The following is a 15,374-nucleotide window of genomic DNA, read 5'->3' as shown; positions in this document are numbered from 1 at the left end:
GGTGTTGTACATCGTCCCCACACTTTGGAACAATCATGCGTTCATGACAAAGATGGTTTGCAGAGTTTAAATGAGTCTAAATCTTTCTATAATGCACCAATAGTATAAAGTCAGTAGCACTGAGCAGAAGGGCAGACATAAAGCTGTCTCACAAATCTCGCTATATAATCCATAGATCCGTTGACAAGCTGTCAATTAATCCGTTATTTTATTTTGGAATATAAGCTTATACTTTGTGGAGGTTTCCTCAGGCCACAGAACCTAAAGATGATGGGGAAAACTTTTAGCTTACTGTGATACAGTTCATAAATTGTAGTTACTGTAGTTCTTGCTGGCCAAACATGGCAAGGCTATTGGCCTGTAACTAGGATTGCATCCAAGTCTGGATATGGCTGCACAGTGTCACTCTCAACCAACAATCTTGATATACATATCACTTGTAGTAGGCCATATATATCCTCAAGCAATTAGATCCAAACCACACTGATAAACGAGGTGCAGTTTACACATAGTTCACAAAAGACAGGCATGCTGATCTGCCTGATCCTATTAGCCCATAACCAAGGGTTTTCCTACAGACCTGAGGGTCCTTTTAGATGATCTGATTATTATTTGAACGAGCGAGCGAGTGACCTCATCTCTAGCTTGTTCGCTGTCATGACAGGTAGATGCATCGCTGGCTCCTTCAAACGAGAAATCTTAAGGCTTTCACATTTGCTGTATAAGCAAATCAGAGGGATTGAACGAGCACGGATTAAACTGAACGATAAGTGAATGAGCGAACAACGAGATTTATGCCTGCATTAAAATGAATGACGAATAGAGATGAGCGAGTATACTCGCTAAAGGCAATTGCTCGAGCGAGCATTGCCCTTAGCGAGTACCTGCCCGCTCGAGACTGAAGGTTCGGGTGCCGGCGGCAGGCAGGGAGCTGCAGGGGAGAGCGGGGAGGAACGGAGGGGAGATCTCTCTCTCCCTCTCCCCCATATCCCCCCCCCCGCTCACCCCTGCTGACTGCCGCAGCTCACCGCTCCCCCGCGCCGGCACCCGAACCTTATGTCTTGAGCGGGCAGGTACTCGATAAAGGCAATGCTCGCTCGAGCAATTGCCTTTACTGAGCATACTCGCTCATCTCTAATGACGAACAAAAAGTGAATGATTACTGTTTGCCGTTTGGATATTGGCTCGCGTTTAGACCGAATGATTAACATTCAATATTGCTAGTTTGAACTATTTTTTTTCGAACGCTAAGGCTGGGTTTACACAGGGTGGATTTGCCGCGCGGAATTTCGCCGCGGCAAATCCATGCGGTAAGTCCAGCTGAAAGCAACGGAAAAGCGAGCGACCGGGCGGCTTCAAAGCCGCCGCGGCTTTTTCCGCGGCGGTTCTCCCGGCAGAAATCTCGCAGTTTTTGATGCGGCCAAACCGTGGGATTTCCGGCGGGAATACGCCCAGTGTGAACCCAGCCTAATTATTCAGTCTCAAAGCAATTTGAGTCAAAACAGTATATCTGTGGTACTTGGATAAATAAACATGTTAATATAGAAATACTTTGCTATGGTTGTATTGTGCATTTTAAAGAGTACCTGTTGCGAGGTTCATACTGCCCGAGCCACAGGCATCATAAACTCAGGCAGACACATACGCTACAGTCATATGTACTTTATTATAAAACGCTATTGCATTTCAGAAGAGACCTACTTTGAAAATCAGCTCAGACCAAGGGTCAGAGACACGGGGCTGCGGCCTCACGGGCCTCTCCATGTTCGGATCACTTAGACTTGCAGGTCTGTCATTGTTTCTGCATAGGGAGAGATCTATCAATCTAGGCGATCAGTAGGGGAGAGGCCGGTGGGACCTCGTTCTGTGACCCTGAGGTATTTTTTTCTCTGAAATGCTACAGCGTTCCAGAATAAATGCCAGTGCTCCTAATCCAAGTTCATGTTGCTCTAACCTGGTGCCAGTTTTATATTTTGAAATAGTGTGAAAAAAGGTTCTCTTACAGACGGCAGCAGGAGTGTCACTTCTACAGTATAATGAAGAAAAAAGGTTTGGTACCGTTTTAAGGCCCATTTAGACACGATTCTCGCTCAAAAGTTGCTCAAAATACATATTTTGAGCAATAATCGTTGTGTGCATTTACACGGCAAGATGATCGCTCAAAATTCACTCAAACGGCAGTTTCAGTGACAGTTTTGAGCGTTCACTTTGCATAAGTGTGTAAATGAAGGCTCACGCTGTATGCAGAAGACAAGCGGGTCCGCTATCTTCTGCATACAGCTGTTGTCTTCTCGGAGTGCTCAGTTGGTATACAGCTGAGCGCTCTGAGCGGGGTATGCACGACACAGCTGGTCCGCTATCTTCTGCATACAGCTGTTGTCTTCTCGGAGTGCTCAGTTGGTATACAGCTGAGCGCTCTGAGCGGGGTATGCACGACACAGCTGGACCGCTATCTTCTGCATACAGCTGTTGTCTTCACGGTGTGCTCAGTTGGTATACAGCTGAGCGCTCTGAGCAGGGTGTGCAGAAGACAAGCGGGGCCGCTTGACTTGATGAACGACTCATTAATGAGAACTGTACAATGTTTGTGTAGTTTGACCCAACGATTCCGGCTCAAAAGACGACTTTGTGCGATTTTTGAGCGAGAATCGTTGGGTCTAAAAAGGCCTTTAGCCTTGTCATAAGTATGTGTGTATAAATATGCATGCCTCTTTGGATCCATTTCATTTAAGCCTGAAGAAGAGCCTTACGTTGGTTCAGAAGCTCGCTAGAACATCATGTATTTTTGTTAGCCATTAAAAGGTATCATATCTACAAGATTACTTGTTTTTTTCTTGCTGGAAACAATCACATTTTACTTCTACAGTAGGAAAGGCAAAATGATGTCAGCCTGCTCATAGTTGCTCAGGGTCAGGCAGAATAGAAAACAAGTCTTGGTTAGGGCTTATTCAGATGGCCATATTTTTGGTTTGTTTACTGTCTATTTCACTGACAGCACATGGATCCATTATAGTCAATTATGCTATACATAGTTCAAGTGTTTTTTTCACATGAACCTGCAATGTCCACTGCTTGTGCAGATCAGGCAGCTCCTCGACGGGTGTCCATGTGCTGTCTGATGCGTCTTTCACCCGAGAATCTCAGGCGCAACACGTATATGCCTGTGCCAAGTTTCTTTGATGTAAGAAGGGGAAGTGGGGTTCACTGGTATTTTTTTCCTAGATTTTACTATGGCAGAGGTTTCTAATCTTTTTTAGTGTGAGGGCCACATTATCACATTGTTTTACTTTAACCCACTTAGTGACCAAGCCTGTTTGCACCTTAATGACCAAGCCAAATTTTGCAAATCTGAAGTGTCACTTTGACATAGAATAACTCCATTAAGGTTTTGCATATCCAAGTGATTCTGACAATGTTTTTTCGCCACATATTGTACTTCATTTAGGTTGTAAAAAAAGACCGACAGAATTTGTGTATATTTATTAAAAGCGCCAAAATTGGCAACATTTTGAAAAAATCGTCATTTTTTCACATTTTCAATTGCAATATCTCAAATATTTGCAAACATACTGTACAAATTTTTGATAGGATATATATTTCCATCTGTTTACTTTATTATGGACGCACATTGGAAAAACTGTAGTTTTTTAAAAACTATTTAGGAGTTGCTCAGCAAGCTGCTCCTGGAAATGCAGGAAGGTGAGCATTCTCGCGGACTTCTTGTAAAGAATGTATTACAGGTAGCGATCTGAATAATACTGGGCTCACATGGCCGCATGTGGAATCCGCTTGCAGAGGCCCGCGGCGGATCCCAGCTGTGAGCCTGGCTGTGGCTCTGCGTACGCCCACGTAATATACTGCGCATAACTGCGTACTTACACAGGCAGCCATGCGCAGTACACCTTTGTTTGTATTTCCTGCACTGTCGCTTAGTGATGACGCGGGTACCCGCAGCCCGTACATAATGTAGTTGCGTATGGGCTGCGGGTATATCTGCGACTATAGATCACAATGGGCTCTATGTTGTGGATATCCACGGTAAAATAGAACCTGCTGCGTTCTGTTTTCTCCGAGTGGATTATGTATTTCCGACTCTCTAATGTGAGCGGAATTGTGTAACCCAATGCATTTGATTGATCTGCGTATTACTGCGAATCAAATGCATACAGGATTTGCAATTTCTATCTGGTCGTAGATGGCTACCTTTTTTATCACGTGTCTGATGACCGCTCAATGAGGCCACCGGTCACTGCTCCAGAGCAAGGAGATTTTACATTTCACGGGCCCCCCTCGGCCGCTCTGATTATGTTACCGGGAACCGCATACAGCGATGAAGTCTCCTTGCACTCAGCTATCTCTGACAGCCGGGTGCAGAGGGACTTTAAATTTGCCGGGCTCTCCGGCTCTTCTGCGCATGCGCCCGTGGCTGGTCCAGATCACCATAGGACATCACAGAGGACGGGGGTGAGCATTTTCAGCTGCCCTTATAGATCCAATCCATGAGGGCAGCTGCAACATTTACTTTTTTAAAAACCTTTCCATGATCGACGGGATCCATTGATACCGGCGATTATGAGCCCTGGGACCACTCACTGCGGTCCCCAGTGACATCTCAGTCTTGAGCAAGGAGATTTTAAATGTCCAGCTCCAATCTGGTCTTCTGCGCATGCGCTGCTATGTTTCCTTTGGCGCATGCGCAGAAGACGGTGGAGGGTCCGTTCCAGACAAGATCGATGCAGGACATCTCGGAGGATGGGGGTGAGTAGTTTCAGCCCCCCTCATGGATGCGATCCGTGAAGGTAGCTGAAAATCTAACTTTTTTTAGCTTTTTATTTACATTTATGTGATCGGTGTTATCCACTGGATAGCGCTGATCGCATGACTGGGGGAGGGGTGGGGGGTGGGGGGCTTCCCACGGCCCCCCATAACAGCTCCAGGTTGTCGGCTAACACCGGGAACTGAAAGCATGGAACTGTCACGTCTAGAGCCTGCAGGGCTTTAATTCCCAGAGGGAGCATGTTGTTACGTCCCTAGGGATTAAAGCCCACTTTGGCAGGATGTAAAAACACTATGTGGTGGTCACTAAGGGGTTAAAGGCCCACAACAAAATTTAAGTAGCTTAAATTGCTAATAATGCAGTCATATTATATACCGTATATACTCGAGTATTAGCCGACCCGAGTATAAGCCGAGTCAGTAGGTTTTACCACAAAAAACTGGTAAGCCTTATTGACTCGAGTATAAGCCTAGCTATACTCAAGTATATACTAGGTAAATAAAAAATGCAATACTCACCTCACAGACGGCGTCTGTGTCCCCGGCACGATGGTCTCCCCAGTGGTGCGGCAAGCTGCTTGAGAATTTCCCCCGCTGTCATCTCCCTGCTCGGCTTTGAATTCCCCGCCATCAGCGCTGTGTAAGTGATTGGATCGAGCGCCAGCCAATCACAGCCCGCGCTCGATAAACCAATCACAACCATTCAGTGATGTTATCCACTGAATAGCTGTGAATGATCGAGCGCCAAGTATTGCGGGTGTTTTGTTGTTGTTTTTTTTCCCCTCACTCGAGTATAAGCCGAGGGGGGCTTTTTCAGCATTAAAAAATGGTAATTTAATAACACCACTTTGGAATACATATTTGTGTTTAAACACTCAAAAATGTTGGGGAGGGTGTAGTGTGGAAAAAAAAAGGGTAAACAGAGCCTTATCCACAAATAATAAAATAAGGCGTAGATAGCAGAATATGTAAACAGGGTCATATGGAGCACAAGCGCAAGCAAGCACACAGGACAGGACCATATGGGATGCAAATAACAGAGCCTTACAGGATGCAGGAAATTACAGACCGCAAATTAATACACAGTGCAGATAAGTGAGCTATAATAAAAAAGCAAATACAACAACTAAACCAGGTATTTAAAAATAGCCATGCAGAGACTACAAAGAGACAATGTATTAGAGATGTCCACATAATAAATTAATTTACAATAAAAACAAAATAAATGTATAATTAATTAATTGGTCATATTATTTTCTGGTGGCCGTTGTATAATACACTATTAGCAGGGTTCCCTTGCTCATCAGAACCAATTGCCATATCACTTGCCACATAACTTATTTCCCTTCCTCAGAGAAATCACAATCTGCACCCCACAGAACCATGGGTTCCCCCAACAGAAACATCCAGGGGCGTAGCTAAAGGCTCATTGGCCTGGGTGCAAATGTTTATCTTGGGGCCCCTCAACTTCTCGGTACTGGTGCATCTGGTCTCCACCTGAACTAGGGGTGGAGTATTGGGTGTGTCCAGCTGGAGCTACAAGCAATGCCCAAAGCTTGTGATTGACTAACTTAACGCCGCCTGTGCTGGCTTTAGGTCTGCGGCCAGAGGGCATGAGAGGTGGCAGCGGTGATGGGTGAACGTGGTGCTGGACAGGAACACTGACAGCGGAGCCAGGTTCACCTTGTGCTGCCTTCAAGTCTGCGGGCAGATGGGATGAGAGGTGTCAGTGTTGATGGGTGGTCAGTCATGATGAGTGTCAGCAGGGGACTGCAGCGGAGCTTGTCCTTTGATCCCTGATTCTCCGGTGAAGGTTACATCCATGTATGTCACTGCAGCCAGCGACTATGGAAGCAGCTAAGATGGGGGGGGGGGGAAAACTGACAGAGCTGGGCTCGGCCTGGGAAACGGTACTGCGGCACCGACAATGACAGAAGCAATGAGATCCGGTGGGGAAAGTGCCAGCGGGGTCGGATTCAGTGACAGTGGCACTAGGATACAGCAGTGGAGGTAGCCAATCGCAAGATGTGAGCGTTCCCCTTTACTCAGCAAGGACAAACCCATTACTCCACTCCTAGTTCTGGCGGAGACAAGATACACCAGTACCCAAGTTCACTTAATCCCTTAACTCAGAGGGGTAACTTCAAGCTCCTAGGCCCCAATGCAAAACCTGTAACAGGGCCCCCAACTATAATGCTTTATTCATAGTACTGGGCTCCCTATATGGAGAAGAGAGGACTTATGGGCCCCCTAAGGCTTCTGGGCCCGGGTGCAACAGCATCCCCTATAGTTACGCTAGTGGAAACATGTCTACTCCATAACACTCTCCCCCAAAGAGTCATGTCTCCCCCATCACAATCCCACTCCTCAGAACCATGTCTACCACTCACTTCACAATCTCACCACATTAGTGCATCCACTCGCCTATATTTCTCCCCTACTGCCTGCTCCTCTGTCCCAGCACATTGACACGCACCAGCTCAAGAAATATTGGGTGTGTTCCTACAGATACAGCCTGTAGGCGTTTGACAGGAGCCTGTACTAACCAGTAAGCTCTTTCTTACTAGTTAAAGTGCTCATTATAGTCCTGCCGGCCCCGGAATTCTTCAGACGCACGGGTAATTGCACAAACAGGCGATTAGATGTGTTTCTCACTAGTGGGGCGGCGGCCGCAATACAAGATGTTTAGTAATAAGGTTGAGAGTCACTGATGTAGATATTAGCTAGAAATAGTAATGTGGTGAAAACCACAAACCCTATGTTATCTGAATAAATTGTGAAAAGTGTCAAATGCTGCATGGAAAAGAGTGTATTTGGGGTCAATATGTCTGATCCCAAATATGATGTTACTGCATTTCAGTGGGGTGAAGCATACCACATTATCAAATACTAGGACAAAAACACGCAGAGTCTGCATAAAAAGCTAATAGCATTCTTCATCACATTCGCCTCATCAGATATTCTTCTCTTGTAACATCACATAGCCCAGTCTGTAAAGCGGAACCTTAGAGCTAAGTGGGCAGAATGCGGTTCTATTTCTCGAACACCATATTAGAGACAAACATGGACACCCTCATGTACATGAGGCCCATCGTACAGTATATCCACATAGTAATCATCTGTTCATCTCCATACATTTAATTATGCATATTCTATTGTTAAATATAAATGTGAAACCATTACACAATTACGGTAGGAAAAATGTTCCATAAGGCGGCTGTCAATAATGTTGGCCGTTCCAGTAGCACGAGCACATTCCAGGCAGTGATGCCCCATCATCACTGATATATTGCTTTTAAGAAGCATTACTAGCGAGAGAGCCTTTGTTCATTAGATGTACATCAGACATTTTTGCCGTTAATAACATGCTCATACTGTAACCCTTAGCTGACAGCACTCAAAAAGTAAATGTTATCAGTGGCAGGAAGACAATGATGGGACTGTTATTTATATTGGTCATCATGGCAGCCTGTCAGTAAATGTCATGATGCCGTTACATTAGTATGGGTGATTAGTAATTGAATAATCTTGGAGCAAAACAAAGCTAAATCACCCATAAAAGCTTTCTGTAAAGTTCAAAGGCATGTTAAACTTTTATTGCAAGAATCATCTTAAAAGGGCCTTAAGAATAATACATAATGTCAATTAATCTATATAAGAGATGTCACAAGGGTCATATTTGGGAGGGGTCTAACAGCTCAGACCTTCACATTTACATGTGATCTCCACACTGACTTTAATATAGTATTGGCATGGAAATCAATGTGTCACAGGAATCTACAAATTAGCTTATACAATCTATGATCCTTAGCTGACAATTTAAAAGGGCAAAGCTCCCATTAATATACAACTGGAGAAGGTTTCCTCAAAAATAATACCCTTTTGCGTATTTTAAGCACATTGTTGCAGCACCTTATGATGATAAATGGATGAAACATCCATGATAAATCTAGGTCCAAACATTGCCTGCCTGTGCTTTTGCTTTTCAGGAGTCACAAAAAGGTCTGCTGTCTTTTGGGAGCCAAAGCGAAGAATTTAACCACTTAAGGACCAAGCACCATAAATTTACAGCGCTTGGTCCTGGGCTTTAATCCTGACCCACATCATAGGTCTCTTGCTAGGAAAGCCAGATCCTACTGCACACTGATGAGGGGCAAACACCCGAAACAACTGTCTTTGTATGGATTCTGTCTTAGCTTTCAATTCTCAGTCATTGTTGCAAGGCTTGTATAAAGAGTCTAACATTGACTTGCAGGAATGCTGCCCTCCAATAGGTGGCGATGCAGAGGTATTGTTCCATCTGCCTTATTTGCAAGTGAGTTTTAATCAGGGAAGCTGCAGTGTTATTACAAGTGGGATTCAGTTAGAAAAGCTCCTCTCACATCAGAAGTGTGTTTAAGGAAGCTAAGCTGTGGTGACATCACAACTATGCATGCGTCAAGTGAGAGACTATGACATCACAAGTGGGTTTCAGTCAGGTAAGGAGCTGTGACATCACAACTATCTTTCCGTTAGATAAATTGCTGTTATATTATAGGTGGGTTTCCGTCACGTAATCTGCTTTGATCCCACAAATGTGTGCCTTTTAGGTATTCTACTGCGATTAACAACTAGTTTTAATAAAGCAAGCCCAGGGGAGAACTTACCGTCAAATTAGCAAGGAGTATAAACTGTGTTCTTGCTTAGGTGTCCTCTGTTGTTGGTTTTACTCATGTATGATAAGACCTGTGGAGCAAAAACTAGATTTACATACTTTACTCTAGGGGTATTCCGGTTGTGAAGCAAATTTAAAAAAAATCCAGATATGAAAGGTGTTTTGCCATGTCTAAGCACAGCTGGTTGTGGGTATAAATTGCGCAGCCATTACTTTCTTATTTTGTTCTTCACATTTCTGATGTTTCCTTACATCGCTATTTTCCAAGATAGCCGCAGCATCCCTGCTGACACGCATCATGAAACTACATTTAGCGCAATTTCCTGCTCTGTACTTACTGTCCAAGTGTACACTAAGCACTTGCTATTCGTCAGAAATCTGGTCCTGAGAGTTGAAGAGGCAAAAAGCCATCCCTGGTCCTACTGAGCATGCCCGACCTGTAGCGCTGGAATACCTACTGGTTGTATCCGGGGCGAGCTGTGAATACACTTGATCAGCATTCAATTGACAGAAACTTTGTGTAACCGGAATACCCCTCATGTCCTCCAGCTTCCAGGCCAGAGGCAGAAAATATTGGAAGAAGGGAGAAGTTTTTAACATTATTTTTTTAGGTGTGAAAATTGCATTTCCCTTTAGGCATCATCAGCTTTAGAGGCCAGGCATATAGTTTAAGTAGATAGCTCAAGAGTACATGTTTCGGGGAACCATACAGGGATGCCCACTCTTGCCCTCTCTCCTCAATCTGTCCTTAGATCCCCTACTATTCCACCTATAACTGCACCCGCCATTAACATCCTCTCACACATATCGCCCGAAAGTTTCGGTAACCGCCTATGCGGATGAGGACTAATTTACATCGGAGACACAGCTAACGTACTCCCAGAAATTGGGACCCACCAGTACCCCTTCCAATGGTGCACATGGTTCATCACATACCTCGGGGTCCACCTACCGAGGAAATACCCTGAAATATACAAGGCCAATATAAAACCGTACATAACGGCATTAGAACAAACCCTCTTAGAGTGGCGAAAACTATTCTCATACATAGGTAAGTGTCATTTGTTCAAAATGGTGACATTTCCACATCTTTGATGCAGACTAATATACCTTTTGGAGATGAGGAAAGAATAAATGACCTTTTACGCACATTCATCTGGAAAGATGCAGAATCCTCTTCAACATTCTAAGACAACCAAAACCAAAAGGTGGAATAAACCTCCCAAGCATATAACGTAGGGCGATGACCAGAATAACCATAGATTGGCTACAACAAACATCTGTCTTTACGGATATACTTATAGAACAGAAGCCCATTCCCCAGATTGCCCTCTCCAACTTCCTGCACCTAACATACCAAATGACCCCGAAGGAACAAAGGGACAACCCCCTACTAATGTCCATATGGAAGGCATGGCAGAAACTACGCAGAGCCACTTCTCTACTCCCAAACTCCTCACCATACCTAACACTAATTAACAACCCCCACTTCCAGACAAACACATTGCACGGAAAGTTTTGCTCCTGGTACAGGGAGGAGTAACCAATATTGGGTGCCTATGACCTAAAAACACACACAAAGTACTATCGATAGGAGATCTACAAGCCAAGTACCCGCAAATCCCCATAACTTTTTTCCTGTACCTACAGACAAGGAGCCATGTGGACAAAGTACTATCGAAAATACCCCCGAGTTAAAGCAGTCACAACTAAAACACCCCACTGACGCATGCAGGCACCCGACTAAACTCTACCATTCCCTAAATACACAGTTAGATCATGACGCCTCTAAAACAGCACTTACTAAATGGACCGTAGATATACCTGAACTGCCGGTGCCACAACTACTAAAAGTGCTAAACTAAAGCCTGGGCTCCCTTCCTTCGAGTAGATACGTCGAGATGACCTTGCAACTTTACCGCAGAGCATATATAACCCCCCCAGCGAGGTCACAAATTGGGAGTATATCCCGATGATAGATGCTTCAGGTGCTGGTAGGATGGGCGGGGGGAGGGACACGAGGGCCTCCGCCACTGTCTGTGGGACTGCACCGCGGTTCAGAGGTGCTGGACCAGAATACATCACTTTACTATTACAAATCTAACTTCAGCAGCCCCACCGGGAAGCCTGCGGTCATGCGCAGTAAGTTTTTCTTTTGCTTGTACAGGGTGGAGCGCGGTAATTTGCTAATTTGGGAGTGAAATAAAAAAATAATGAACTTGTAAAAACTTTATTTTATATTTTATTTACATTGAACAGTAGTGGAATTTACAAATTATTTGGTTTTAAATATTGTATCTGGCAAATGTTGCCCTTCGCTATCCACACACAGAGAGAGACGCCGTATATCGGCTGGGCGTAAAAACCCGTCCGATATACGGTTGTCTAAAGCCACCCTAGGAAACTCTGCTTATAAAGTTGTGTTTCTGGATGCGAGCACAGTGTGTTTGGCTTAAAAATTGCATCGCAGCAATATATTTGCAATTTTCATGTGTATTTTTCACACGCGTAAAATGATCGCAAGTGGTAAAATTGCACCGCCGTTGTATGCGAACCACATGCCACGCGAGCGCAATTTTTCCAAAGATCTTATAGGAAATAACGGCCAATTTATTACAAGGAAGCGCTCAAAGTAAGACATGCAGCGACTTTACAATCTTGCAGCATCGCGGCGAGTGAGAAATCGCTAACGGGAATAACACAATGAAACCGATGTTATAACATGTGCGCGCTCCATCCATATCGCATGAAACTCACCCATGTGATTACACCCCATGGGCTTATTCACATGGGCGTTTGCACAACCTAAAATTGCCTCCGTCTTCACCTTTCCGCTGCGCTGACGTGTTTGCGCACATAAACCTGCATTGATTTTGTGCGGACACGGTCGGGTGTTTGGCGTATGCCGCACACATTTAAACATGGCTATTGATTCCAATGAGCTCCTGCGGTGCACCAAGATAGGTTACACCGCGTATCTTTTCATGTGATCGCTTGAAAAAAGATGCCCATCTGAATGAACCCACTGAAATGAATGGTATCACGGGCGCACATGGCTGATCGTGTGAACCAAGCCTCAGAGAACGTCATGTGAAACTGAATGTTTACATGAAGACAAGCGCACAACACTGAGATAAGCTGCAGTAACGGCCGTGGGCGACACAGCTGCGCCCGCACATGACAGCACGGCCCCCAGCACGGCCGTCACTGACAGCGGGCTAGTCTCTTCCCAAAGAAACTTTCCGCGTCTATGTATCCGGTTATCTATCCACCAATCAGCAGCCGATATCATCACTTGTGGGCGTGGCGTCGCCTGCCGTGCCCAATCCGCAGTGTTGTAGTTGATGAGCGGCTGCCGGCTTGTGTCCCCTTGCTGCGGCCTGTGGTGTATGACCCACCGCTGTGTGCAGCCTAGTAGCGGTCAGCCGGGACATGGGGGGCAGCGGCAGCACCAGGAGGGTCTCCTTCGAGGCGGACGAGAATGATAATATCACGGTGGTGAAAGGCATCCGGGTGAGTGCCGGCGGAGGACGAGGGGTCACGTGTGCCAGGACACCGGCGCCCTCTGTAGCCTCCTGCAGCACATGGGCTGTCAGTAACCTCCCTGCCTTGTAGTCCATGGTGGGGAAGGACAGACAGGACTGCAGGGGAAGCTGTGGGGAGCTGCTCTACTTCACCTTATATGACCTTTCTCAAGGTTGCCCTGAGCCACCCTGCAGTTTCCTTCCCTCTGGGACAAGGTCATTAGGGAACTACTTCCACAACAGTTACATCCTAGGCATTCAGTGTGGAAACCGCCCCGTGTCAGAAAGGAGAGTGCCCCCCGGTGGAACTGCCGTGCTGCCCCAGACTGTAGTCTGCAGATGGAAGCAGGGGGGCAGGTTTAACACGTATCCACAAGATATAAGTTTTGGATGGTGGTGAGTCGCCTGCGGGGACGATCACTGATCACACAAGTGGGGGATCTGCTTAAAGGGGTTGTCCCGCGGCAGCAAGTGGGTCTATACACTTCTGTATGGCCATAATAATGCACTTTGTAATATACATTGTGCATTAATTATGAGCCATACAGAAGTTATAAAAAGTTTTTTACTTACCTGCTCCGTTGTTAGCGTCCTCGTCTCCATGGAGCCGACTAATTTTTGGCCTCCGATGGCCAAATTAGCCGCGCTTGCGCAGTCCGGGTCTTCTGTGTTCTTCTATGGAGCCGCTCGTGACAGAGAGCGGCTCCGTGTAGCTCCGCCCCGTCACGTGCCGATTCCAGCCAATCAGGAGGCTGGAATCGGCAGTGGACCGCACAGAAGAGCTGCGGTCCACGAAGCAAGAGGTTCCCGGCGGCCATCTTCACAGGTAAGTATAGAAGTCACCGGAGCGCGGGGATCAAGGTAAGCGCTCCGGTAAGCTGTCTGTACGTCCCTGCATCGGGCTTGTCTCGCGCCGAACGGGGGGGGGGGTTGAAAAAAAAAAAAACCCGTTTCGGCGCGGGACAACCCCTTTAAGGCTGGATGCACACGGCCGGGTCTGATCCCGCAGCGGAATCCCACCCTGTACCGGGCAGTGACCCCCGCATACCTCTCCAGATTCTTCCTCTCTGCTGCGGACGTGCCGGACGGTTGGCACACATGCGCAGTGCAGAGTATGCTGCGCTGATGATGACACGGATCCGTGGCAATTTCGAAATTGACACTTCAGAATCGCTGCCGGTCGGACGGATTCCATTGACTGCGAGTCCCGCACGAAAATAGAGCATGCTGCGATTCTTCTTCCACAAGTGATTTCCGCTCGTGGGCGTGGAAGAATCATTCTACGTTGCATGCTATGTACAGACATTGCTGCGGAATCTGCGCCCAGATGCCCACCGAGGATTCCGCAGCAGAAATCTACCTGTGTGCATTGGGCCTAATAGTGCATTCACACGGGCAGGCGCAATATCGTTCCCACAAACTTGGAGAGATATCGCACTTGTAAAATCATGTTTCTGGGTGTGAGTACGATGCGTTTATTAAACACGTTGCATCGCATCTATATACAGTGTTTTCCTGCACGTTTTCCACACGCATGAAAAAATAACTAGTACTTTACCAATAGTTTTCCAAGGTAACAATCGCATCGGTACACAGGGGCGCTTCTTTTTTTATTAGGGTTTTTTTCTCTTTCCGAAAGATCCCATAGGAAATAATGGGCAATAATAGTGTAACATAGTATGTAAGGCCGAAAAAGACATGCCCGTCCAGCTCAGCCTATTACCCCCAATGTTGATCCAGAGGAATCACCTCAAATAGTGACTTTTCCATCTTGCAGCATCGCTACAAGCAAAAATTAAAAAAGGGTAAACAAAAAGGCAAGTAAAGTGGCAAAACGTTAAATGTCAAGTTAAACTCTGCTACATCTGTAACATGGACGTTTGTTCATAGTATTACCTCATTAATCAGAGGGCATACTAACTGTCACATAAGGGGGTTAAGGGTCTTTTTTTCAATCGAGTGAATGCCTAATTAGGCTGTTTATTGATTGCACGTCTTGACCGTCTAACCCCCCCAGATGCCGCAATCAATGCTGTGCATGTGCACCGCCATTCCATTCACTTCAATGGGAGCACTGGTAATTGCCGAGCATGATCGGTCAAAATCTCTGGCGCTTAATTGAAATGAATGAAACCATGGCACATATACACAACCGCTGCTTCATTGATGTGGGGACATTGCAGACCCCTGTTCTGGAGATCAGTGGGGGTCCCAGCGATTGGACCGCCACCAATCATAAAGTTAACACTTATCCTGTCAATGGGGAATAACTTTATAACTTGGCACAACCTCTTTAAAGGGCCACTCTGTCAAAAGCGCATTTTTTTCCATCCCTGCCCTCTCACCTGATTGTCTTGTCACATTCTGGACGTCTCCTATTTATATTGCAGTCCCTTCCATGCAGTGCAGCCTCCTGTTTG

At 45.9% G+C, this 15,374-nt stretch overlaps 1 protein-coding gene across 1 annotated transcript in view; it reads left to right on the top strand.

The window, feature by feature from the left end:
• The first annotated feature begins 12,753 nt into the window (after window positions 1–12,753).
• The window catches only part of CHCHD3 (coiled-coil-helix-coiled-coil-helix domain containing 3), a 146,055-nt gene continuing 143,434 nt past the window's right edge, over window positions 12,754–15,374 (top strand). Inside the window, exon 1 of the mRNA XM_066592135.1 lies at window positions 12,754–12,943. Within this exon, the coding sequence (XP_066448232.1) occupies window positions 12,863–12,943 (81 nt within the window). The 5' untranslated portion in view covers window positions 12,754–12,862. The remainder of the gene's footprint in view (window positions 12,944–15,374) is intronic.

Source organism: Eleutherodactylus coqui, chromosome 2, assembly GCF_035609145.1.
Source record: "Eleutherodactylus coqui strain aEleCoq1 chromosome 2, aEleCoq1.hap1, whole genome shotgun sequence".
NCBI lineage: Eukaryota > Metazoa > Chordata > Amphibia > Anura > Eleutherodactylidae > Eleutherodactylus > Eleutherodactylus coqui.
Note: the sequence above shows the minus strand (reverse complement) of the source record. Positions and strands in the feature narration are given on the sequence as shown.